The sequence below is a fragment of the Nerophis ophidion genome, linkage group LG05, assembly GCF_033978795.1.
Source record: "Nerophis ophidion isolate RoL-2023_Sa linkage group LG05, RoL_Noph_v1.0, whole genome shotgun sequence".
NCBI lineage: Eukaryota > Metazoa > Chordata > Actinopteri > Syngnathiformes > Syngnathidae > Nerophis > Nerophis ophidion.
Window position 1 is genome coordinate 58,364,054 of NC_084615.1, and position 27,442 is coordinate 58,391,495.

Here is a 27,442-nt window from a genome sequence, read left to right on the forward strand (position 1 = left end):
TGGCACTTGGTATAGTCTTGCACGAAACAATTCGCTATACAAATAGTACAAAAATGTTTGATATTAATCGAGATCTGATAGGTACTCCGGCTTCCTCCCACTTCCAAAGACATGCACCTGGGGATAGGTTGATTGGCAACACTAATTTGGCCCTAGAGTGTGAATGTTGTCTGTCTATCTGTGTTGGCCCTGCGACTTGTCCAGGGTGTGCGCCGCCTTCCGCCCGATTGTAGTTGAGATAGGCACCAGCGCCCCCCGCGACTCCAAAGGGAATAAAATGGATGAATGGAAGGATGGGCTCTCTCAGCCAAAAAGGTTCCCGACCCCTGACATAGAAGATAATTGAAACATGTCGATATCGATCAGTCCGATACTGCTACTACCATTGGTATCGATATTATGGCTCTCTGTATCCTCTAGTATTACCTGGATGAGGACCCACACCTCAACCTTGTCCTTGTCCGTCCAAGACTCACAGCAGGCAACAAGGAGGATGCATTCACCCGGAGAAAAGCTTTTCACCTTCGCATGGCCAAGGGGAAAAGGAGCACCGGCGTCCCGCAAGACTTGACGCTGCCTGGCAACGAGAGAAAGGAGGGGGTGCATCTGTTTGATGCTGCGTTAGCATCCGGCTAGCTGCGCTCCTGTTGTAACGACCTGTTTTTATACCGAGAATCGCGAATGTCAACTCGTAGTTCAGGCGGATTGTTTTTGACATCACTCTTTCGGAACTACTCCACCCACTTAATGTTAGAGAAGTCACGCGTGAAGAGGACGGATGGGTTTGGCGGGAGGCTGGAGGAAGATAACGGGAGCTAGTCTGCTAGCTGGACGCTAAAGGGCTTGCGGGCAATGCGGCTAGCTGTTAGCTGTTAGCTCCAAACATGGACTTCTTCTTGCCCGCTGAGCTCGACGCCGTAGGACACCGCTAAGTGCAATGCGAACACTCGCTCGGCGAACATGGAGTCGTTCCTTCAAATCGCCCCCCACTCGCTGGCCATAGTGCTGTCCAGGGCCGAGGCGGTGGGGGCGGCCGGGGTGTCGGAGAGCGACGAGCTGCCGAGGCACCACACAGGTTACGAGATATTTGCTGACTTCAAAGCCGAAAACACTCAGCATCACGTATGGAACCAACGGATTACCGAGGCGGTGTCTGAGACTTTCTTCCTGGGATGGATAGACGAGCATGTGCTGCTCATACAGGGCAAAGAGGACCACCTGGAGGTGTTAAGGGAGGGATGGATGCGGAGATCCCTCAACCCGCCCAGAGGATTCACTATCAAATATCTGGGTAAGGCTTGTTGTGTGATGGCACCGTTGTCCACTTTCACACCTCTCTGGACTAAAAAGCTACTTTTCCGTTATTTGTAGTTCTGGGAAAGTCCATCCATCCATCCATCTTCTTCCGTTTATCCGAAGTCGGGTCGCGGGTGCAGCAGCCTAAGTAGGGAAGCCCAAACTTTCCTCTCCCCAGTCTCTTCGTCCAGCTCTTCCCGGGGGATCCAGAGGCGTTCCCAGGCCAGCCGGGAGACATACACTGAAAAAAAATAAATCCTATTTGCATGATTAATTTACTCTAAATTTTTACTGTCATTTTTCTATTTTTTTCAAATAGGTTATAAAACTTTAGAATTGAAGACATTATCTGTAAATAAACAAACCGCCTGTTATTTTAGGTAATATGCCAGTAATGACAAACTATGTATATTTAAATTTTTTTACAGAAAAATACCAAATTAATTATACATATAATTTTCTGTTTTCTCAAATTACTTTCAAATTCTTGTAAATTATAGTAATTGACTTTCATTAAATATGTAACTTGTTATATAAAAATCTATGTCCATGCTAACAATCTAACAGTTTTTTTATGTAATTTTAAGGTAAATGTTATTTTTTTAACTATTTATGTTTATTTTTTACATTCGAGTCGAAAAATATATGTAGCCTCTTACATAAAGGTTTATGCTCATACTAACAATTTAACATTTTTATCTGTAATATGACATACGTTGGTGACTGCAAGACATACTTGATCAACAGCCAACAGCCACACAAGTCACACTGACGGTGGCCGTACAAACAAATTTAACACTGTTAAAAATATGCGCCATACTGTGGAGCCACATCAAACACATGACAAACACATTTCAGGATAACATCTTCACTGTAAAACCACAGAAATATTTGTAACAGTGTTAAAGTTGTTTGTACAGCCACCCTCAGTGTGACCTGTATGGCTGTGGAGCAAGTATGTCTTGCAGTCACTATCATATGTCTGTCAAAGCCATACTCATCATGCGTCTAAGTCGGCACACCGACTTCGGTGAATGAGCGAACACAGAGGGCGTCAAAGCGCTGTCACGGTACGCCCGTGAAATATTTGCCCAGGCAAACATCGGGTCAATCCTGCGAGAGGGTCACCGAAAGTCTCGCGGTAAAATCGGTAGGATCGGTAAGTATGTTGTTAGTGCGGGATAGCCATTCATAGAAGGTGAACCCACTTTGCACCAAGTTCCTGCATCCAGTGGCCCCCCGGTAAAATGAATGTGAGACCCCTGATCCTAACACTCCAGAAAAAAAATCTGTAAAATAATGGTATTTTTCTGTGGAACTGCCAGCATTGTCATTTCATTAAAGGTGGTTGATCGTAATAATTTTGAAAAACTCTGTAGAATAAAGGTATTTTTCTGCAGAACTGTTTGCATCGTCACTTTATTAAAAGTGGTTAATCTTAATAATTTAGTAAAAATCTGTAAAATTACGATATTTCTCCGCAAAACGTTTCATGAAAATTTCTGTAAATATAATGTTTTTGATCATTATTTGGTTTACAATGTTTTACTTTAATTTTATGGTCTTCGTTTGGCAGCCGTAGATGACCGTTTTTTTACAGTGTAGTCTTCCCAACGTGTCCTGGGTCGTCCTCGTGGCCTCCTACCGGTTGGACGTGCCCTGAGCCCCAAGGCAGGCGTTCGGGCGGCACTGGGAAAATCACTAACAAAAAAAATGCTTTTCTAACCCTTGTGTGGTGTGGGACCCATTTTCAATTTGTATTAAATAAATAAATAAATGGGTTGTACTTGTATAGCGCTTTTCTACCTATATAAAATTATACAATTAATTATTATGGGGCAGCACGGTGTGCACAATGTGCATGTGCCTCACAATACGAAGGTCCTGAGTTCAATCCCGGGCTCGGGATCTTTCTGTGTGGAGTTTGCATGTTCTCCCCGTGACTGCGTGGGTGGCCTCCGGGCACTCCGGCTTCTTCCCACCTCCAAAAATATGCACCTGGGGATAGGTTGATTGGCAACACTAAATGGGCCCTAGTGTGTGAATGTGAGTGTGAATGTTGTCTGTCTGTCTGTGTTAGCCCTGTGATGAGGTGGCGACTTGTCCAGGGTGTACGACGCCTTCCGCTCGAATGCAGCTGTGATAGGCTCCAGCGACCCCAAAATGGATAAGCAGTAGAAAATGGATGGATGGATACAATTAATTATTATGGGGCAGCACGGTGGAACAGGGGTTTGTGCATGTGCCTCACAAATGGACAGCACGGTGATACAGGGTTTAGTGCATGTTCCTCACAATATGAAGGTCCTGAGTTTAATTCCGGGCTCGGGATCTTTCTGTGTAGAGTTTGCATGTTCTCCCCGTGACTGCGTGGGTTGCCTTTGGGTACTCTGGCTTCCTCCCACCTCCAAAGACATGCACCTCGGGATAGGTTGATTGGGAACACTAAATGGTCCCCAGCATGTGAATGTGAATGTTGTCCGTCTATCTGTGTTGGCCCTGTGATGAGGTGGCGACTTGTCCTGGGTGTACCTCGCCTCCCGCCCGAATGCAGCTAAGATAGACTCCCCCCCCCCCGCAACCCCAAAAGGGACAAGCAGGAGACAAGCAGGAGAAAATGGATGGATACAATTAATACCATCCATCATCCTCTGCTTATCCGAGGTCGGGTCGCGGGGGCAACAGCCTAAGCAGGGAAGCCCAGACTTCCCTATCTCCAGCCACTTCTTCTAGCTCTTCCCGGGGGATCCCGAGGCGTTCCCAGGCCAGCCGGGAGACATAGTCTTCCCAACGTGTCCGGGGTCTTCCCCGTGGCCTCCTACCGGTTGGACGTGCCCTAAACACCTCCCTAGGGAGGCGTTCGGGTGGCATCCTGACCAGATGCCCGAACCACCTCATCTGGCTCCTCTCGATGTGAAGGAGCAGCGGCTTTACTTTGAGTTCCTCCCGGATGGCAGAGCTTCTCACCCTATCTCTAAGGGAGAGCCCCGCCACACGGCGGAGGAAACTCATTTCGGCCGCTTGTACCCGTGATCTTATCCTTTCGGTCATGACCCAAAGCTCATGACCATAGGTGAGGATGGGAACGTAGATCGACCGGTAAATTGAGAGCTTTGCCATCTGGCTCAGCTCCTTCTTCACCACAACGGATCGGTACAACGTCCGCATTACTGAAGACGCCGCACCGATCCGCCTGTCGATCTCACGATCCACTCTTCCCCCACTCGTGAACAAGACTCCTAGGTACTTGAACTCCTCCACTTGGGGCAGGGTCTCCTCCCCAACCCGGAGATGGCACTCCACCCTTTTCCGGGCGAGAACCATGGACTCGGACTTGGAGGTGCTGATTCTTACAATTAATACATTTTTCAAATTGAGAATCACTGACTGTGGCTCATTTTCTGTGAAGAACATGTATCAGAATACATATTTAATGACCACACACACCATACACCCCCCCTACACATTTCTATTACATATAAGATATCCGGTCCACTGGAGCCGGGGCTAATAGAAGTGTGGAAATTGATGTCCTGTGTACCACACACACACGCACACACACACACACACACACACACACACACACACACACACACACACTCACACACACACTGACGCAGCGGGCCTGGATAGGAAGAGGACAGAGTGTATGTACACAGAACATCAGAGGGTCAAATGTGCGAGAAAATGAGAGCAGACAGTGTTGACAAACAATGTTACAACCTTGTGTGGGAACCGCAGGTGCCATCCATCCATCCATTTTCTACCGCTTATTCCCTTTGGGGTAGCGGGGGGCGCTGGTGCCTATCTCATCTACAATCGGGCTGAAGGCGGCGTACACCCTGGACGAGTCGCCACTTCATCGCAGGGAACCGCAGGTGCAGAAACACAAAAGAAGAATCCTTGTGGAATGCAGAAACTGGCAGACAATTTTTCCGTGAAACATTCTTATTGTTGTTACTCTGGCAGAGTTTGTGGGTCTGATGGACCCGTTGCATTTTTTGGCTTTTAATGCCCCAATAAACATCTGTTCTGTATTTTAACATATAAGTGTTTGAACATCCGTTCAGTATTTTAACATAAAAGTGTTGGATTGTGAGGTATTAAAAGCCACAAAATGCAACGGGTTTATCAGATCCACAAACGCTGGCTGAGTAACAACAATATGAACATTACACAAGGGTTAAAAATGAATCTTCAGTAATGTAATTAGCCATTAGGAAAAGTAATGAATGTGTTTCTTATTTGAAAAATATTTAAAATGTACATTGTAGAGGCCTGGTATTCTCACATACTATGGAATGGGTATAGGTAGGGTCCGTGTACCTTCCGTTACTCAGGTTCTAATTCTTAAATGCAAATCAAAAACATATTTTGGGCCATTTTTTCGATTTTCATTTCTGAAATAAAAGTTGGACAATTATTTAATGACACTTTTAAAAAAACAACAACAATGGGACTCCTGCTGAACAAAGATGTTAAAGACATGCTAAACTAACAAAGGAAAAGCTAAAATACTGCTTCCGATTCAAGTTGTCATCACACTGATAACCACTCATTTTAGCATTTTGGATGAACATTTTTTGCGATTCTTTGTGTTTATCTGGCAAAAATAAAATCCATATCAGGAAAACAGAACAAAATCCATTTTTATGGCGATATTTTGATAAAAAAACAACACTTTTTTGTCTGTTTTAAAATCTTCCATATATAATAAAAATCAAAAAACGGCCCTCACTTTGTTTTTAGATTTGCGTTTCAGAATTGGAAATATAATAAACGGAAGGTACGCGCCAGACAGGATTTTTCCAATTCAAATTCTATTTTTGATTATGCTTAATGGTCCGTGTACCTTACGTTCATTCTATTTCCAATTCTTAAATGCGAATCAAAAAATAAAATTTAGGCCGTTTTTCGATTTTTATTATCCATCCATCCATCTTCTTCCGCTTATCTGAGGTCGGGTCGCGGGGCAGCAGCCTAAGCAGGGAAGCCCAGACTTCCCTCTCCCCAGCCACTTCGTCCAGCTCTTCCCGGGGGATCCCGAGGCGTTCCCAGGCCAGCCGGGAGACATAGTCTTCCCAACGTGTTCTGGGTCTTCCACGTGGCCTCCTACCGGTTGGACGTGCCCTAAACACCTCCCTAGGGAGGCATTCGGGTGGCATCCTGACCAGATGCCTGAACCACCTCATCTGGCTCATGTGGCTCCTTTCGATGTGGAGGAGCAGTGTCTTTACTTTGAATTCCTCCCGGTTGGCAGAGCTTCTCACCCTATCTCTAAGAGAGAGCCCCGCCACACGGCAGAGGAAACTTATTTCGGCCGCTTGTACCCGTGATCTTATCCTTTCGGTCATGACCCAAAGCTCATGACCATAGGTGAGGATGGGAACGTAGATCGACCGGTAAATTGAGAGCTTTGCCTTCCAGCTCAGCTCCTTCTTCACCACAACGGATCGGTACAACGTCCGCATTACTGAAGACGCCGCACTGATCCGCCTGTTGATCTCACGATCCACTCTTCCCTCACTCGTGAACAAGACTCATAGGTACTTGAACTCCTCCACTTGGGGCAGGGTCTCCTCCCCAACCTGGAAATTTTGAAAACAAACAAAAAGGTGTTGATTTCCATTAAAATATTGCCGGTAAATATAATTTTTTGCTGTTTTCCTTTTATGGATTTAAATTTTTCCAGATAAACACTAAAATAAAATAAAACTTTCATCCAAAATCATCCGTGAATCTTCCGTTCATCCATCCATCCATCCATCCATCTTCTTCCGCTTATCCGAGGTTGGGTCGCGGGGGCAGCAGCTTAAGCAGGGAAGCCCAGACTTCCCTCTCCCCAGCCACTTTGCCCAGCTCCTCCCGGGGGATCCCGAGGTGTTCCCAGGCCAGCCGGGAGACATAGTCTTCCCAACGTGTCCTGGGTCTTCTCTGTGGCCTCCTACCGGTCGGACGTGCCCGAAACACCTCCCTAGGGAGGCGTTCGGGTGGCATCCTGACTAGGTGCCCGAACCACCTCATCTGGCTCCTCTTGATGTGGAAGAGCAGCGGCTTTACTTTGCGCTCCTCTCGGATGACAGAGCTTCTCACCCTATCTCTAAGGCAGAGCCCCTCCACCCGGCGGAGGAAGCTCGTTTAGGCCGCTTGTACCTTTGATCTTGTCTTTTTGGTCATAACCCAAAGCTCATGACCATAGATGGGGATGGGAACGTAGATTGACCGGTAAATTGAGAGTTTTGCCTTCCGGCTCAGCTCCTTCTTCCCCACAACGGATCAATACAGCGTCCGCACTACTGAAGGCGCCGCACCGATCTGCCTGTAGATCTCACGATCCACTCTTCCCTCACTCGTGAACATGACTCCGAGGTACTTGAACTACTCCACTTGGGGCAAGATCTCTTTCTGTTCATTCTATTTTCAATTCTTAAATGCAAATCAAAAATCAAATTTTGGGCCAAATTTTTCTATTTTCAGTTCTGGAACAAAAGTTGGACCATTTTTTAATGACACTTTTTAAAAAACCTCAATATGACTCCTGCTGAACAAAGATGTTCTGTGTATCTTCCTACAAATTGGGAAAACATTAGCGTATCATCCATATATGCTAATAATGTACACAGTGCCTTGCATGCGTGCGCCATTTTAGTCCGACGTTGTAATTAACAAGCCCCTTCTTTTTCTCTATTCTCTAGTTGTGGGGTACACTGGCTCGTACATGACCATGCATCCTCTCTGTTTCTGTTTCTAATACAAAGAAACGTATAGTTCTAAGTTATATCTGTCAGTAAAATCCATATGGAAGCACTAAAAACTACAACAAAGAGGGGCAGGGAGAAGATGCAGTCAAGTGGAGGCACGTAAATAAGACTGCCCACAAAGTGGCACAAGCAGCTCAAAAACAGTCTGGAAAATATAATGCATGCCACATTTTGACCAAAGAACCACCATGACATGTTATGTAGACCGCAAGGAAGTGTTTTAAATGTAAACAAAATCATAGTACGACCCCTTTAACCAACTAGTCTTACCTGTTGGTATACGGTATCCGAAAGTATTCACACCGCATCACCTTTCCCCCCATTTTTTTATGTTACAGCCATATTCCAAAATACAATTTATACATTTTTTTCCTGAAAAATACCCCTTGATGACAATGTAAAAGTTTCTATTTTATTTCTCAAATGTATTAAATATAAACAATAAAAAAAAAAAATCACATGCAGTATGTATTGTAACAACCTTCTGATGTTGATTTTGTGTTCTTGAGTGAATGATATTCAGAATTCCTATTGTTGTGAACATAGCACGCCTGTAAGGTGATTGGCGAAGAAGGAGGAAGGTTGTTGCGGAAATAAAAAAGGAGGATAGACGTGCATGTGAAAGGAACAAGATAAGTTGAGCTGTGTTAGACAGGTTGCTCAATAAAAGTTAAAAAAAGAGCGTCAGACTTTGCGTGCACTTCTTCTGGACGCTACAGTATGTAGTATATAAGTATTCACAGCCTTTGCTCCATACTTTGTTGCTGCACCTTTGGCAGCAATTACAGCCTCAAGTTTTTATGAATTCGATGCCACAACATGGCATACCTTTGTTTGGGCAGTTTCGCCCATTCCTCTTTGCAGCTAGGCCTGGGCGTATATTCGTAAGTCAATTAACTGCTGATAAAAGAAAATTAAGTAGGTAAGTTTACCAGCGTCAATAAATCGCCATGTATACTATTCAAAATAATTCACACTTTTCATTGGTTTTAGCAGCTGCACGCGTTTGAGAAGAAGGGGGTAAATCATCATGTCCTTCATTAACAGTTTTGACTCTCTGTGAGGCGAGTTGGGGCCGCTGGCACATTAGCATCACCCACAGTTTCTGAGCCGCATGCTGCTCTTTGCATAGTTTCATGCGGCTCTTACGTTCATGTCGAAGTTTGTGTTTGTTTTTGTAATGTGCGTGTTCGGCAAGCCAGACAGTCTGCTGGAGCTGTCCCGCTTGCGTCGGTTTCTTGCTCGCCAAGATTAAAGTATGATTGAACCTACCAAAAGCGCATTTCTGCTCTGGTTGCCCACTCCAAGACCACAAGAGGCAAACTATTGCTGGTGTAACTGTAAACATTCGAGGAATGCTGTGATTTGAGGCAAGTTTCAGTGGATGAAGAATCTTGCAAGACATTCTCTTAATATCTCTCTTGTGCGCAAATATTAGGCTATATATACGTTCATACTGTAACGACCTATGTTAGTGTGGTTTTGATTTGACATGTTATTTTTCTTCCCATGATCACAAAAATATAACAGCCGTGCCTGAAAGCCTATTGGCAGAGAGCGAGGAAGGGTTGTTGTGTGTCTGGGGAAGCACGGAGACGATAGTGTTTGCACGGGAGGTAAAACCTGGTCTTTGTTATCGTAAGATTGGCCTTTATTGTTAAATAGCCTCAGACTTTGTGTGACTTCTTCTGGGGGTACAATACATTCTATTACTTTAATTTGTTTTCACCTAAAACAACAACAATCTTATTTTCAGGGTGTGGCGGCAATGAAAATGCTGTGGCGGTGCACCACAATCAATTGTATTAAGTAGAATCCCTGGCTTTATAAAAATGGGTTTTTGTGTTTACTTCAGTTACTTGCTATAAATCATTATCAGTTCTACAATCCATTGTCAAAGGATTGGATTGGCCAAAAAATCTGATTCGGATTGGAGGCTAACTATGTTGATCGAGAGATCCCTAGTAACAACTTTCATATGCAAAAAAAAGAAGAGGAAAATCATCATAGGTTCCTTTTGATCATTAATAATATGTACAAGAGGGACAAGCGGTAGAAAATGGATGGATGGATATTAGGCATCTTCTTTGGCTGTTGACATATGGGGTAACGTATTGTGTCAGTTCTGGTTTTCAGGTGTGATCGGGCGTGGTATGTACTGTATATATAAATTTCAATGAAATTATAAAAAAAAATCTTCTTCAGTTTGTAGTGATGTAGCTGCAGGTATTTGCGTGTGTGTGTTAAGTTTTCTGCCCCAGTTACCAATCCAAAAGGAGAAAGTCAGCAGTGACATGAATAAAGGAGCTATTCTTCCTACGACCACAGGCATGTACTCGTATGTTTAAACTTGTGCTGGGAAGATAATGTAGACCGTAACAATACAACTAGTTCTGCCACTAATGACTCGTTTTTCAACAAATAATCTTTCAAAAAAAATTTTATGCAGTAGATGAAATTAAAGTTTTGTATTTCATTTTCCCTGACTAATAAAGCAATACAAGCAGGGAGTTATGCACCTACGCTGCTTGTGTAACATTTACTCTTGGTTAAAATGTATTACTACCGATATGGCCTGAAATCCCTCCCGCAATTATGGATGCAACATTATAAACATTTCATATGAGTTATTAGACACAGTTATTACAATATCAGTATTGTTGGATGTGCCTAAAAAGTTCTTATACACACACTTAGGCCTGGGCCAAATGATAACTGAACAATAAATGAAAATGAACTTGATAACTTTGCTGGCATTGATAAATTGCAATGTCCGTGTTTGTTTTCTTTGCCTCTCGCATTTAATCAGAATGCGAGAGAGTTTATCCTCATCATCGCTTTCAGCATCTGAGTGCATTTATTTGATCTTAAAATTAAATGAACAAAGTGAACTCTCTTGTCAGTCATCCACAATCTTTGTCTCGATGGGCGGAGGCGGGACTGCTGACAGACACATAGGATGCACGGACAAACGGCCTCACTAGTCGCGACTCGCTAATGAGAAGCACTGCCAAGTAACACAAATTAGGATGAAAAAAGATGTTTGCAAAGCCAAATCTCCCTGTGTGGGAATGTTTCGGCCTCAACCTGAAAGAGCAACATGAGACCATCAACACCGACTAACGAGCTATTGTGCTAAATTTGTTGGAAAGTGATGGCAATAAAAAAAGACAACAGAACAAATCAACGGACCTCGTTATACCAGCTGGGGAAAAATGCACCTCAAGATGTTCAACATTTATGGAAGTTCAATTTTGGAAAAAAGCATCAACTTAATTTTTTGCTTCAATGATTGGTTTAATAAAAAAATATAAAATGCAAACCGCATGGAGTCCCCGGGACTTAAAGTAAACCATATCTTATTGTATTTCCAATCTGCAATGTAGGTGAAAATATCATCTAAACATCACAAAATGCTAGAATTTCAGACGGCCATATGGTATATTCCGCCCGGAATGTTTTAGGAAGACGTCACGGTTAGAGCGCTTCTGCACTCTGGCCATATTAGCAGATCAGTCATACTGGAAGTATGCAAACAATAGGAAGAGATGTGCTGTCTGAAAGACATAACTCCAACATATTTTTCTTTTTTAAAATGTCAACTACCAATTGAGTCAATGGGGACTCTCTTTATACATAATAACCTCTGATTAACTATCCAAAACCCACCAACAATACTATTTACTATAGGTGGGGGAAATAATTGTTTCGTAAATGCATCACAATTCGGACATGGACGTTTATTAAATCGATTTTCAAACTTCAATAATCGATTTATTTATGATAAATAAATAAGCGCTTACATAGACAAACTATTTTTAGCGGTGCATTAATAACAAACCGCTAACTATAGGTTATGCTGCTGTATTGTGAGCTGGCCAATTGTTCTGCTGCTGCTGCTGAATCGCGTTTCGGCTCGTCAAGAGTTATTCTAGATGATAAATCATGCCTCTCATCTGGATGATTGGAGAATTTAGCCATGGATCTCAAACTTGTTCATATGTGACATTGAATTTATATTCGGAGATAGACAGACACCAGAAACGAAGATCCTTTGTGTGCATTATGATTAATTCTTCATCTAAACGAGAAGGTATGAACACCCTATCAGTCGTCATCGCAGTGAGAGCAGACAAGTGAGAGCAGACATTGTAAAGTAATCAACGTTTTGTTGTGTTCATAGTTTGTACTTCTTTTTTAGCTACTCTGTCTATGGGCGCTGACGTCACACTTCAATTGGTAACAGGCACCACCTTTTAAAGGCACACACTCGCATGCACACCACCCCAGACTTTACAAGTGAGTATCAAAAGTTTACCAAATCTCGGTTCATGGCTAGATCCTTCTGCTATGCAAGTGAGAGGTATGATTTAAAACATAACCTTTCACCAACTCTGGCGATGCAGGAGCTCACGTCTCAATATGTCAATACAGCAGCACAAGTTAGTTAGCTCTCTGTGATCACGGCATGGCTAAAAATAGTTTATAATTTATGCATCAAAGTCACCAATACCCACTTTCCACACAAATTATGAAACATTTACCTCATGGTCACAGCATTTCTTTCAAGGCGAATATCACTTTTTTTTTTGCAATATGTAAGTCAAGAACACAAATGTTTTTCTTTTTCTTATGCATTGTAACTCGTAAATAAACATGAGCAAATGTCGGCTAACAATGGAGTCAATTGGAGTCACTCTAAGAAACCTCCATCAAAGTTTTATATACACACTGTAAGTATATATGTAATGTAGTAACAGGCACATTCATAATAGTATATAATATTTAAGCATATTTCACAGACTTATCACAACGTTCACTTTCCCCTTCAACAACAAAAACAACTACTATTACTACTACTACTCATGCAGACTTCATAAAAAACAACAATTACTTTGAGACAAATGAAGATCCAGAACCTTATCTTGTTGCCCCTGAATATAAGGAGGGTGAGCTACAAGTTTTAGAAGCATTTTGCTTAACAGATCTAGCTTTAGGGAAACATTAGCATCATGTAGCGCCATTGCTAAGTGCTAAACAAGAAATACAAACTGCAAACATAATAAAACAATCACAGTTTACAATTTCTTCTCCCTACTCATTGGATGTTTATATATTTCAGTTTAGATAAAGAATTATTAGTAATTCTTAAAATGGATTAAAAAAAATAGGTGGCTGCAAACAAGAGTTTTTCGTGTGTTTTTCGCCATCTCTGGATCGGAGTTGATTGTCAAAGTTGACCAACTTCTCGGTTCATGGCTAAATCCTTCTGCAATACAGGTGAGAGGCATGATTTATACCATACAATTAGAGCTCGGCGATATATCGAATATACTCGATATAATGCGGGTTTGTCTCTGTGCGATATAGAAAATGACTATATCGTGATATTCGAGTATACGTTCTCACACAGTTGCTTTAAGCAGCGGGCATTACACTTCAGGCATTTTTCACTCTTTCCTGTCTCTCCTCACAGAGTAGCAAAACAAGCGCACCTTGTTACATACGTCAGATACTGTTGCACGTTGCAACGTCATACGCCCTCGCGGAGCAGAGAAGTAGCGGCATGTTAACGTTAGCTGTGATGATAGTGGATTGTTGCAAGTGGTATTACGAGAAAAAGAAGGTGTGAATCTGGTAACAAATGAAGGAATAATAATTCCCAAGAAAAACAGAAAATACGGGGTCCATCGTCTGGCGGTGGTTTGGCTTCAAACGGGAATGTGTTAAACAGACAACCATAATTTGTCAATTATGCAGCAAAAGCGTTTCTACAAAAAGTAGCAGGTCTACTAATGTAGCATCATTTGAAAAGTCACCCGCTAGAGAATGAAGAGTTCTTGAAACTCTGCATGTCAACATTTTGGTGCCACACCCACAAAATGCCCAAACAACCATTTCCACATCAACACTGTTTGAAAAAAATAGTATAAAACAGAAGGGGATAACGTCCGCAGTAACCTACCACGTAGCGAAGGACATACACTATTTGATTTCCTATTATGCAGCTCATTTTTATTTGACTGTTATTGAAATATCCTGTGTAACATCATGCACAAAAGTGCACTTTATTTGTTTTTAACTATTGTAACGGCGTTCTGTACAAAAAGTGCAATTTAATTTAATGTTGTTTTGATATGTCATCTTAGTGACATCATGCAAAAAAGTGCACTAATAGCTTGTATTAAAATGTCTCTGAGAGTCTTGCACTTTCTGTTTTGAAACTACATGAATGTTTGTGCCACTGCTTAATAACTGTTTAATACATGCACTTTTTGTAAATTGACTTAGTTGTGATATCCCTCTCTGCATGAAAGTTTAACATTAGCATATATTAATGCAGCATGAAGAAGAATGTTTTAATGTAGATAGATAGAATCATCATACTGCTGTGATTTATATGCATCAAGTGTTAATTCAAGGCCATGGCAAAATATCGAGACATATGTCGTGTATCTTGACGTGGCCTAAAAATATCGAAATATTAATAAAAGGCCATATCGCCCAGTCCTACATAGAAATACCTTTCACCAACTCTGTGGCGATGCAGGAGCTCACGACTCAGTATGTCAATACAGCAGCACAAGCTAGTTAGCTCTCTGTGATCACGGCATGCCTAAACATTGTTTGACTGTGCTACCAATTATTATAACAATATTGCTAATACTTGGTTAATATTCAGGTCACAAGATGTTAGGTATTGTTGGTGGTTTTTGGATGTTTTTTAGAGGACTTTAGAGACAGAATAGTGGAGTACACTATTAGCTGCGTCTTAGCCACGTAAGTGCTGTAGTTTACGACTTAGAATGCATTAAAAAAAAACAGCATATGTGTTCTTTCTTACGTAGGGATTGTGAATGATCGGCAACATTCCATAAAAGTGCAGTTCCCTTTTAAACTTAAATGTTCTTGTGGCCCATTTTCACAGGATTGAGTTTCCAGAAACCTCAAAATAAATCCGTCTGAATACGTTGTAGAAGCAATGTAGAAGCGTTGTAGGCCGCATGCATTACTTCCACAAACAATCAAAACAACTTTAAATAAGATAGGAAACCACAGTAATACAGTGGTATAAACTTGAGGGCTCAAGCAAACGGGCTGAAGCACAAATTACACACACACACACACACGCACGCACGCACGCACGCACGCACACACATTTTTGCACGTACACATCAGATCGTCTTCAGTGTGTGTGGGTTTTCTATGAATGGACAGCAGCTCCCAGCTTTTGCAAAAGGGAGAAACAAGGGGGTGGCTGACAAGAATCCTGCTTCCCTCTCTCGGCCCCTCCTCTCCATGCTACTTTCACAACACTGAGCATAGGCATAGGCGGAGAGAGAGGAGTGAAGGGAAGAGAAAGAAGACAAAGGAGAAGTCGAGACAGCTTTCGCTCTAGTCTGGATTTACCACACATTGTTGATTTGAGTTTTGCAGATTTTTCTCTGTAGTCGGGTCACGTACCAATATATTTTCTTCCCAGTGGTTAAAAGCTGTGTTTGTCAACAGAATCCTGGAGCAAAGTGGATGTATAAATGTTGAATCAAGGAGTTTATCTGGTTTTCCCATGGATATTTTGTTGTCTCTCTTCACTGGCTGTCTTTTGTATGAGCCCACCCTCCCGCCTCCACTTCTTCCTTCACTTGGCTGCACATGCTTTTCTGTGAATCAGTGGATCTCCCATCCCAGAAACCTTTGACACACACAAACAGTGTCTTACCCCGACTTTGTCTTACCAGTCGGGAATGATCTTACAAACCGGACACAAAGGCCAATGACTATTTTTTTCCATTTTTTTTTATATTTGTGATAGCAAAGACATTGGCTGTCCAATGATCATCAGGCTGTGCCATAAGTAATTTTTTGTGACCGGAGAAGTAACGAAGACACTCTGGATATACCTGCTCCTTCAACATGCCTCCCTGAATCCATGATTATTTTGGTTGTGTCAACAATGACACGATGACGGCTGGCAAAACATGGAATGTTAGCTATTTTTTTTCCACAACAGGGTGCTTGGTTTATTTTTTACTCGTTGATTTAAGCTGCTAACGCTGCAGAATGGAATTCACGTGATATGTTGCAGACGGGAACATAGCCTTGGATCTGTTATTTGGCTCAGATGCACTTGTAAACGATAGACTTGCTTTTTGTAAACTGAGCCTTGTAGATAAAATTACCGCTGTTTATCCGCCATCCAGTGTGGTGAGGATGAAAAAGAGCCACAGCAACACACTCAGGCGGGCATGGCCCAGCTCTGACCTGTCTGAACGGCTATTGCCACCAACAATCTGTGTAGAGCCTCACAGGAGCCGACGTTCTCACAGTGAGAAGGACTACAGAATTCGCAAACACAGAAAGAAGAACCACTATCCTGCATCGTATCTGTGTCAGACTCCACCTGCTTATATTCACACAGGTACTGTCCACACATCACCAGAGGAATTTGTATTTGTCTCCACACAGCTAATGTGTATTTGTATGTATGGACTATAAACTTACAAGCTCAATTGGTTTTATGACCGAGCCCAAAACCCAAAAACATGTATATCTTAAATCATACATGCCCGTAACAGCTTCTCCATATTTTCATGTACACATGTCCGCCGTTTTGTTATTTAGGATTCTTAACTGGCACGAAAGCTGCCTCCTGCTTCTATTGCTTGTATTCCCTCATGTGACTTCTTCCCGGGGGTGAAGTGATTTATATTTATATAGCGCTTTTCTCTAGTGCCTCAAAGCGCTTTGCATAGTGAAAACCATTATCTAAATTACATTTAAACCAGTGTGGGTGGTAACAGGTGGGTAAAGTATCTTACTCGAGAACACAAAGGCAGTGACTAGGATGGCGGAAGTGGGGATCGAACCTGCAACCCTCAAGTTCCTGGTATGGCTGCACTGCCAACCGAGCCCCGCCACCCCACTAGATTGACCCCACTGGTTATCAACCAAGCGAAGATGGCTGTGAACTATCTGAGTAAAATATTAGGCTTAAATCTCCCTGTAAAAAACAGGTTCAAGCAAAAAAATTAAACTATGCCTCAGGAAGGGGAAGCAGTGCACTGTCAACACCGTGTATGGTGCGGATGGTGTTCTGCTGACCTCAACTGCGGATGTTGTGGATAGGTGGAAGGAATACTTGGAATACCTCCTCAATCCCACCAACACGTCTTCCTATGAGGAAGCAGTGCCTGGGGAATCTGTGGTGGACTCTCCTATTTCTGCGGCTGAGGTTGCTGAGGTAGTTAAAAAGCTCCTCGGTGGCAAGGCCCCAGGGGTGGATGAGATCCGCCCAGAGTTCCTTAAGGCTCTGGATGCTGTGGGGCTGTCTTGGTTGATAAGACTCTGCAGCATCGCGTGGACATCGGGGGCAGTATCTCTGGATTGGCAGACCGGGGTGGTGGTCCCTCTCTTTAAGAAGGGGGACCGGAGGGTGTGTTCCAACTATCGTGGGATCACACTCCTCAGCCTTCCCGGTAAGGTTTATTCAGGTGTACTGGAGAGGAGGCTACGCCGGATAGTCGAACCTCGGATTCCGGAGGAACAGTGTGGTTTTCGTCCTGGTCGTGGAACTGTGGACCAGCTCTATACTCTCGGCAGGGTTCTTGAGGGTGCATGGGAGTTTGCCCAACCAGTCTACATGTGCTTTGTGGACTTGGAGAAGGCATTCGACCGTGTCCCTCGGGAAATCCTGTGGGGAGTGCTCAGAGAGTATGGGGTACCGGACTGTCTTATTATGGCAGTCCGATCCCTGTACGATCAGTGTCAGAGCTTGGTCCGCATTGCTGGCAGTAAGTTGGACACGTTTCCAGTGAGGGTTGGACTCCGCCAAGGTTGCCCTTTGTCACCGATTCTGTTCATAACTTTTATGGACAGAATTTCTAGGCGCAGTCAAGGCATTGAGGGGTTCCGGTTTGGTGGCCGCGGGATTAGGTCTCTGCTTTTGGCAGACGATGTGGTCCTGTTGGCTTCATCTGGCCGGGATCTTCAGCTCTCACTGGATCGGTTCGCAGCCGAGTGTGAAGCGGCCGGAATGAGAATCAGCACCTCCAAATCCGAGTCCATGGTTCTCTCCCGGAAAAGGGTGGAGTGCCATCTCCGGGTTGGGGAAGAGACCCTGCCCCAAGTGGAGGAGTTCAAGTACCTAGGAGTCTTGTTCACGAGTGGGGGAAGAGTGGATCGTGAGATCGACAGGCAAATCCGTGCGGCGTCTTCAGTAATGCGGACGTTGTACCGATCCGTTGTGGTGAAGAAGGAGCTGAGCCGGAAGGCAAAGCTCTCAATTTACCTGTCGATCTACGTTCCCATCCTCACCTATGGTCATGAGCTTTGGGTCATGACCGAAAGGATAAGATCACGGGTACAAGCGGCCAAAATGAGTTTCCTCTGCCGTGTGGCGGGGCTCTCCTTTAGAGATAGGGTGAGAAGCTCTGTCTTCCGGGAGGAACTCAAAGTAAAGCCGCTGCTCCTCCACATCGAGAGGAGCCAGATGAGGTGGTTCGGGCATCTGGTCAGGATGCCACCCGAACGCCTCCCGAGGGAGGTGTTTAGGGCACGTCCAACCGGTAGGAGGCCACGGGGAAGACCCAGGACACGTTGGGAAGACTACGTCTCCCGGCTGGCCTGGGAACGCCTCGGGATCCCCCGGGAAGAGCTGGATGAAGTGGCAGGGGTGAGGGAAGTCTGGGCTTCCCTGCTTAGGCTGCTGCCCCCGCGACCCGACCTCGGATGAGCGGAGGAAGATGGATGGATGGATGGATGGAGTGATATCAAGGACTAGTCTGTCGCGTTCCCAGACCTATTGAACTATTATGCTCCAGACGCCATTCTACTCGACAAAACAGATAGAAACTTAGAAAACCATGGATGTCTATAACTTATTTGTGTGTGACTGGGTCAAGGAAACTGGTATCAAGACTCTCCCGGATAAATATGCCTCGTTTTTGCTTGGGTAAGGTTGAATTTCATGATTTAACTTTGCGTCTACTGCCATGTTTGTTGGTGTTACACGCACTGTTAGAGTGGTGTGTTTTCCCCCATCTTTATCAAAGTTTAACTATAGATGTCTACATTGTTTATGTGGTGAAAGCTTTACTTATGATTGTTGCCTTAGGTAAAACTTAACTCTTCTAGGTTTTGCTCACATTTGATTTGTTTTATTTAGATACGCTGAGGAGTTGGTCCTTTTGGAAACACAATAATTAAATGGGAAATAATAAACATTAAAATGTTATTAAACAAACTTTAAACAAAGTGGGCACTGCAAACTCATGCATTCTTCGACTCTGCTCCCTTGTACTGGAGCGTGTGCTACTTTTCTCGTCGTCGTTTCGTAAAATCTTGCACTCTTCCGCCCTTTTTAATAACATCTCAAGGAACTCTGAAGAATCGTTCATCCTTTTTGCGATTTGAATGATTCGTACAACCAAAAAAAACAGTAGCATAGGGCATTTATTCCTCAAGAAAGGCTAAATGGCACCCAGTACGCATTGAGAACAGAGCTAGCCTGTCCACCATGTATATTTATTGGGCGGGATATGAGCCGAACGTTACGTCAGTAAAATCTAAGCAATAAAGTGCCAACCAGCAGTGCTACGCTTAAACTGCCTTGATAAGTTGCCTACAGGGTCAGTCATGTTTTTGATATTTTTTTTTTAATTCAAATGATGTCATCCGCTTTTTCTAAGATCACTGAATTCCACACTCACTTTCACTATTCCGATGTTTGGAAAACAAAGATATGTCAATATCTAGGAATGCAACAATTATAGATCTTGACTGTATGAGTATAGAATAAGTAATAATCACAGTTTCACAATATTTATGTATTGATTAATAAAATCACATGGTTATATTTTTTTTTATAGCGCTTTTCTACCTTCAAGGTAAGGCTGGGCGATATATCGAGTTTGTAAGATCCATCGATATATTTACAAACAAGATTTGAATTAAAAAAATATCGTAATTTATAATTGATTTCACATTAAAATGACCAAACGCCGGTTATATGTCGTACTCCTTGATTCTGCCCCGCTACCCACTCCCTCTCATGGGCTACTAAACCTCTCTCCTTCCTCCTTTCAAGACGTGCTTGCACGTATAAGAACATCCATGATTGGTTGGTTGTTTACTATGATGAGTCACTATTGGTTGGGATCAGGGCAAAACATTAGGAGCAGGTCAATCAGAGGCAAGATAGGGTGAGTTATCGAACCAGAAAGGAAAATCACAACAGACATCCCAAATGAGTACAAGAGAGTCGTAGAAGTAAAGAGGAAGTATTCAAGCGGGCGATTTGTATATTTTGAGCAATGATTGAGCCGAAAGGGTGTAGGTTGAAGCAACGCTTATATAAACCTACCCCATCACAACAAGAACAAGGTTCAAAATATATAAAATATAAAACATGCTTCACTTATATTCCTTTTTTTTTCTAAACAATATATAAGCGACATATATGTAGCACACGTCTCATATACACAGTTTAACATTTAAATCAAACATATACATTTGTACACCTATATATATAAAAAAACTAGTGGAATATGGCAGAGCTAAAGTTTCTTTTAGCGCCCAGGAAACCCACAATGCAACTACTTGGCCATATTTGGACAAATGTATGTGTTTGGATAAAAATTTTCATTTAAATTGTTTACCATATAAGCCCAAATCAGAACTGTTCTTGACTTGCCAAGCATATTTTGCATGAGAAATGCAGCCAAAAATGTATGTCAAGGTAGGGCTTGGGGATATGGGCTTTTATTAATATCTCAATATTTTTAGGCCATATCGTGATAAACGATATATATCACGATATTTTGCCTTAGCCTTGAATGAACACTTGATGCATATAATCACAGCAGTATGATGATTCTAAATGTCTATATTAAAACATTCTTGTTCATACTACATTGATATATGCTTATTTTAAACTTTCATGCAGAGAGGGAATTCACAACTAAGTCAATTTACCAAAACTGTATTTATTAAACAGTTATTAAGCCGTGGCACAAACATTCATGTCATTTCAAAAGAGAACGTGCAAGATTGTCAGAGACATATTAAAACAAGCTATTAGTGCAATTTTGTGCATGACGTCACTAAATTGGAATATCAAAACAACACTAAATAAAAGCGCACTTTTTTTTACAGACCACTACAATAGTTTAAAACAAATAAAGTGTACTTTTGTGCAAAATGTCACTAAGATGACATATCAAAACAACACTAAATCAAGGTGTACTTTTTGTACAGAACGCCACTACAATAGTTTAAAACAAATAAAGTGCACTTTTGTGCATGATGTCACACAAGATATTTCAATAAGTGTCAAATAAAAATTAGCTACATAATAGCAAATCATATAGTGTATGTCCTATGGTGTTGATCTGGAAATAGTTGCTTCTGCATTTTGTGGGTGTGGCACCGAATGGAAATGTTGATATGTGGAGTAAGCACTCATTCTGTAGCGGGTGACTTTTCAAGTGATGCTACAAATTAGCAGTGGTGTTACTTCTTGTAGAAACGCTTCTGCCGCATAAATGTTCAACATATTCCCGCTTGAAACCAAACCACCACCAGACGATGGACCCCCTGCTGTTTTTCTTGGGAATGAATTCTTCCTCCATTTGTTACCAGATTGGCACCTTCTCTCTCTCGTATTACCACCCGCAACACTCTGCTAGCATCACAGGTAACGTTACAATGTCGACCTCTCTGGTCCCCGGGAGCGTGTGACGTTGCTCTCAGGACTGTATGTGACATGTGTAAGAAGGTGTGCTTGTTTTAAGTCTCCGGGAGAAGGAGAGACAAGAAAGAGGGAGAAACGCATGCGTGAGAACGTATACTCAGATATCACGATATAGTCATTTTCTATAACCATCCCAATTACAGTATAAGCAAAAAAGGCTCGACATATCTCACTTTGCATATAATAAGTTAATATAAAATTTGACTAAATGTTACATTCTTGTGTAATTTGCACACGATTAAATTCTACAGAAGAATGTATATTTAAAATTGTATTCTTCAATGCTGCGTATGTGCCTCTTGAGACCTCACTGTGGGCTTTGTAACCTCATGTTTACTCTGAACTAAACTAAATTAATGCCAATACACCCTTTTTTTCTTTTCTTTTTTTCCCAAATAAGAATTTATAAGTAGAATCAAAAGTGGAACGGGAACCGGAAAAATCTTATCAATTCCCATCCCTTCCAGCAGATCACTATATGCCTCCACAAGAATGGTTTTGCTGTATTGTGGTGCAAAATGACAGTTGTTAGGATACACTGGGGTGAGGCCTTTTCCAGCACAACAACAGTCGTTAGAATGGAATCACCATCATTAGTATTTATTCAGTTGTAGGCACACCTGAGCAAAATCGGCTCTGTCATGTTTGTGATTTTTTTATAAGCTAAATAATAACATTTCTTAGGAAAGATGAAAGGACAGCATTGTATGTGTGGCAGAGGCGGTTTCACAGACACCAGATACATATGGAATTACAATGTTATTGTGCCTGTCATCATTTTCCTACTTTATCCACCCCTAAGCTTATTATTTCTGGAAGTAAAAACACTTTTGCTTGCTTGCCCCATTTTTTTTTCTTTAATCAAATATTTAATTTATAACTTTTAGAACTGTTTAATCTCTGTTTTTTTTTGTTCGAACACAAAAAACCTACCTCATTCATACACGCATACACACACTTGTCACACACCAGTTTTGTTGTACTTAAGGATGTAACGATATGAAAATTTCATATCATGGTTATTGTCACAGTTATCATTATTATCACGTGCTCAACAGATACCCATACACACTTATAACCATGTTAAATAAATAGCCATACAACATACTGTACTTTGATGGCTGAAGAAATATGCTATATAACAACATTGGTCTGGCTACTTAAATTTAAAGTATCAATGATTGTCACACACACACAAAAGCCATATTATTGTTTTTTTTCAGTATTTAAATATGTTTATCATCTTCTATTTTAATTTGTAAAAGTTCAAGTGTTTTTTTAATGACAAAGAAAAAAAATGTGTGTTAGCTGCATCACGTCCGGTTTATCCGACATCACGCAAATTCACTTCCTGTAGTCATAAAGCTTGGAGTAATGTGCACAATTGAATACCTTAGTTACTCAGACAATAATGTGTTTATACAAGTTTAGATGTTGTTTTTTTAATAAAGAGAAACTTTGAAGGGGAACTGCACTTGTTACAAAATGTTCCTATCATTTACAATCTTTATGAAAGACAAAAGTATGTTTTTTATGCTTTCTGATTAAGAAATAAATTTGATCAAAAGTCAGCTTACAGTGGAGCCTATGGTAGTTAATCTATTCTGCCTATAAAAGCCTTTTAAAACATCCAAACACCTCCATTAAGGTTGTTTATACATGCTGTAAGTATATAAGTAATATAGTAATGTGCACATTAATAATATTTAATATTTACATATTTTGATAATTTTAAGCATAAGCGGCGCATTATTTAAAAAAAGAAAACATCACAGCGTTCCCTTTTTTTTTAATCAACATCACTGATTAATTCTCACTGCAGACTTCATAAAGATAACAAACATAATCCCAGGGCATTCAATCAATCGCAACTAGACTGGTTTGTCTGAGAAGACGTTTCGTCCCTCATTCGAGTAGGCTTCATCAATTCATGCTCATAGACTTAGATTAGTTAGATCTAGTTTTAGACTTAGATTGGTCAGACCTAGTCTATCGGCTGGTGCCAATACCCCAGTAGGCTTCATCAGTTCATGCTTAGAGATTTAGATTGGTCCGATCTAGTCTACCGGCTGGTGCCAAAACTCCAAATATCTATACCCCAAAACCAGGAGGGTGTGCCTGGGCATGGATGGTTTTGCCCTATTGTAGTGAGAAAATCAACTGTTTTGATGCAAACAAGCAATCCCACTGTTGAAGCCAACGACAGTCTAAGTGAAATTTCCCCTTGTTAGCATTGAGGTATTGATTGGCAGAATGATTATGGATCGACTACTACCAGTCCACAATAATCGGAATCACCCACAATAACATTCCCTTCAGTTGTAAACAAATGGCATGAATGGCATTCTAATCCCCTTCTATTTTATAACTCCTGTGATAGGCTAAATTGCAGAGTCTTTTAGGAATGGTTGAAAGGACAGTGTTGTATGTAAGAGACAGGTGGTGTCGCAGACTACCTCCTCTGTTCACTGATTTTTTTTTAAACGTTGACATAGATGGCTTCTCTCATTCCTCCTATGTACCATCCGTCCTTCCTGTCCAGAATTGTTTTTGTTCTCAAAGGAGTGCCGTTTATCCCTGAGGTGCAGGTCGACAGCTGAGTCATGGCCTGTAGAGTTTGCCCGTCTATGCTGTACCATAATTCGGATTAGTGGTTGTTTTGTTTCCCCAATATACAATTCAGTGCATTCATCATTACACGGAATAGCATACACAAGATTGTTTAGTGGATGTGGGGTGTTGCCTGGTTTCAAGCACACTTCAAACCAGAGACTATCCATCCACCCATTTCCTACCGCTTATTCCCTTTGGGGTCGGGGGGGGGGGGGGCGCTGACGCCTATCTCCGCTACAATCGGGCGGAAAGCGGAGTACACCCTGGACAAGTCGCCAACTCATCGGCAGGGCCAACACAGATAGACAGACAGTGCATCCTAAATACCGGACACCCCACACCCACACAAACAATCTGGTCAGATAATAATAATTTAATTAAAAACGGTAATACTAACCGTAGGAGGTTTGACTGTGGTTTATTATTGTACTGTTTATTGTTGCAGCCCTCGTCGTACTGTATCTAGTATCATTATGTTAAAGTAGGAGTTTCTTTGTTTGTCAAATTGTTTTAGCTTTCTTTTTTTAAATGGAAAAAGTTACGAATGTGTTTTTTTCTCAAGGAACATCTGTATTTCTTTCATGTTTCTTTTTTATTATCTTTAGGAGAGTCACACTTCCATCAAGTTCCTAGTTGTCATCTTTTTAGCGGCTATATCTACATCCGCATGACCTTACTGACACTTATTGACCATTTGTATAGTACTGAATATCACATTATTTTGATTTCTAGGGTACCTATTAACTGTACCCCTTTTGAAAAAATGTTGCCATAGATTCGACAATAAAAATATAAAAATCCTTAGTTCGAGACATCCTTGGTTTCAGGTAGTTTGTGTTATGTCTAGAGTTGCCATGTTTGCTTTCTGCTGCAGTGAGTTACTTAATCACTCAATCAATCAATCAATGTTTATTTATATAGCCCTAAATCACAAATGTCTCAAAGGACTGTACAAACCATTACGACTACGACATCCTCGGAAGAACCCACAAAAGGGCAAGGAAAACTCACACCCAGTGGGCAGGGAGAATTCACATCCAGTGGGACGCCAGTGACAATGCTGACTATGAGAAACCTTGGAGAGGACCTCAGAAGTGGGCAACCCCCCCCTTCTAGGGGACCGAAAGCAATGGATGTCAAGCGGGTCTAACATGATACTGTGAAAGTTCAATCCATAGTGGCTCCAACACAGCCGCGAGAGTTCAGTTCAAAACGGATCCAAGACAGCAGCGAGAGTCCCGTCCACAGGAAACCATCTCAAGCGGAGGCGGATCAGCAGCGTAGAGATGTCCCCAACCGATACACAGGCGAGCGGTCCATCCTGGGTCCCGACGAGCGGTCCATCCTGGGTCTCGACTCTGGACAACCAGTACTTCATCCATGGTCATCGGACCGGACCCCCTCCACAAGGGAGGGGGGGACATAGGAGAAAAAAGAAAAGAAGCGGCAGATCAACTGGTCTAAAAAGGAGGTCTATTTAAAGGCTAGAGTATACAGATGAGTTTTAAGGTGAAACTTAAATGCTTCTACTGAGGTAGCATCTCGAACTGTTACCGGGAGGGCATTCCAGAGTACTGGAGCCCGAACGGAAAACACTCTATAGCCCGCAGACTTTTTTTGGGCTTTAGGAATCACTAATAAGCCGGAGTCTTTTGAACGCAGATTTCTTGCCGGGACATATGGTACAATACAATCGGCAAGATAGGATGGAGCTAGACCGTGTAGTATTTTATACGTAAGTTGTAAAACCTTAAAGTCACATCTTAAGTGCACAGGAAGCCAGTGCAGGTGAGCCAGTACAGGCGTAATGTGATCATACTTTCTTGTTCTTGTCAAAAGTCTAGCAGCCGCATTTTGTACCAACTGTAATCTTTTAATGCTAGACATGGGCAGACCCGAAAATAATACGTTACAGTAATCGAGACGAGACGTAACAAACGCATGGATAATGATCTCGGCGTCTTTAGTGGACAAAATGGAGCGAATTTTAGAGATATTACGGAGATGATAGAAGGCCGTTTTAGTAACGCTTTTAATGTGTGACTCAAAGGAGAGAGTTGCGTCGAAGATAATACCCAGATTTTTTACCGAGTCACCTTGTTTTATTATTTGGTTGTCAAATGTTAAAGTTGTATTATTAAATAGAGGTCGGTGTCTAGCAGGACCGATAATCAGCATTTCCGTTTTTTTGGCGTTAAGTTGCAAAAAATTAGCAGACATCCATTGTTTAATTTCATGAAGACACGCTTCCAACTGACTACAGTCCGGCGTGTTGGTCAGCTTTAGTGGCATGTAGAGTTGGGTGTCATCAGCATAACAGTGAAAGGTAATACCGTATTTGCGTATGACGTCACCCAGCGGCAGCATGTAGATGCTGAACCCTGGGGAACTCCACACGTTACTTTAACATAGTCCGAGGTCATACTGTTATGGGAGACGCATTGCACCCCGTCAGTAAGATAAGAGTTAAACCAAGACAGGGCTACGTCTGACATACCAATTCGTGTTTTGATACGCTCTAATAAAATATTATGATCGACGGTATCGAATGCAGCGCTAAGATAGAGGAGCAGCAATATAGATGTCGCATCAGAATCCATCGTTAGCAATGGATCATTAGTCATTTTTGCGAGTGGTGTCTCAGTAGAGTGATTTGCCCTAAAACCGGATTGAAAGGTTTCACATAGATTGTTAAACGCTAAGTGTTCATTTAGCTGCTCTGCAACAATTTTTTCGAAGATTTTCGAAATAAAGGGAAGGTGAGACAGTTTACCATGAGGTCAGGATCGAGGTTAGGTCTTTTAAGGAGAGGATGAATAACCGCTTTTTTTAATGCTAGGGGAACAGTGCCTGAGGAAAGTGATAAGTTTATAATATTTAGCACTGATGGACCTAATAATACAAAAAGCTCCTTGATAAGTTTCCCAGGGAGTGGGTCAAGTAAACATGTTGTTTGTTTTATTCCATTTACACGTAACAATTCTTCTAATGTTATTTCATCAAAACGAGAGAAACTATTTTG

At 42.0% G+C, this 27,442-nt stretch overlaps 1 protein-coding gene across 2 annotated transcripts in view; it reads left to right on the top strand.

Annotated features, from left to right (window-relative positions):
- The first annotated feature begins 384 nt into the window (after positions 1 to 384).
- Positions 385 to 27,442, top strand: part of LOC133553431 (storkhead-box protein 2-like) — a 71,614-nt gene continuing 44,556 nt past the window's right edge. Inside the window, exon 1 of one of the 2 annotated variants that reach the window (XM_061901629.1) lies at positions 385 to 1,291. In XM_061901629.1, coding sequence (XP_061757613.1) covers positions 961 to 1,291 — 331 coding nt within the window. In that variant the 5' untranslated portion in view covers positions 385 to 960. Of the gene's footprint in view, positions 1,292 to 15,345; positions 16,477 to 27,442 lie in introns of those variants that run through there. The other variant, XM_061901630.1, reaches the window with a different exon arrangement.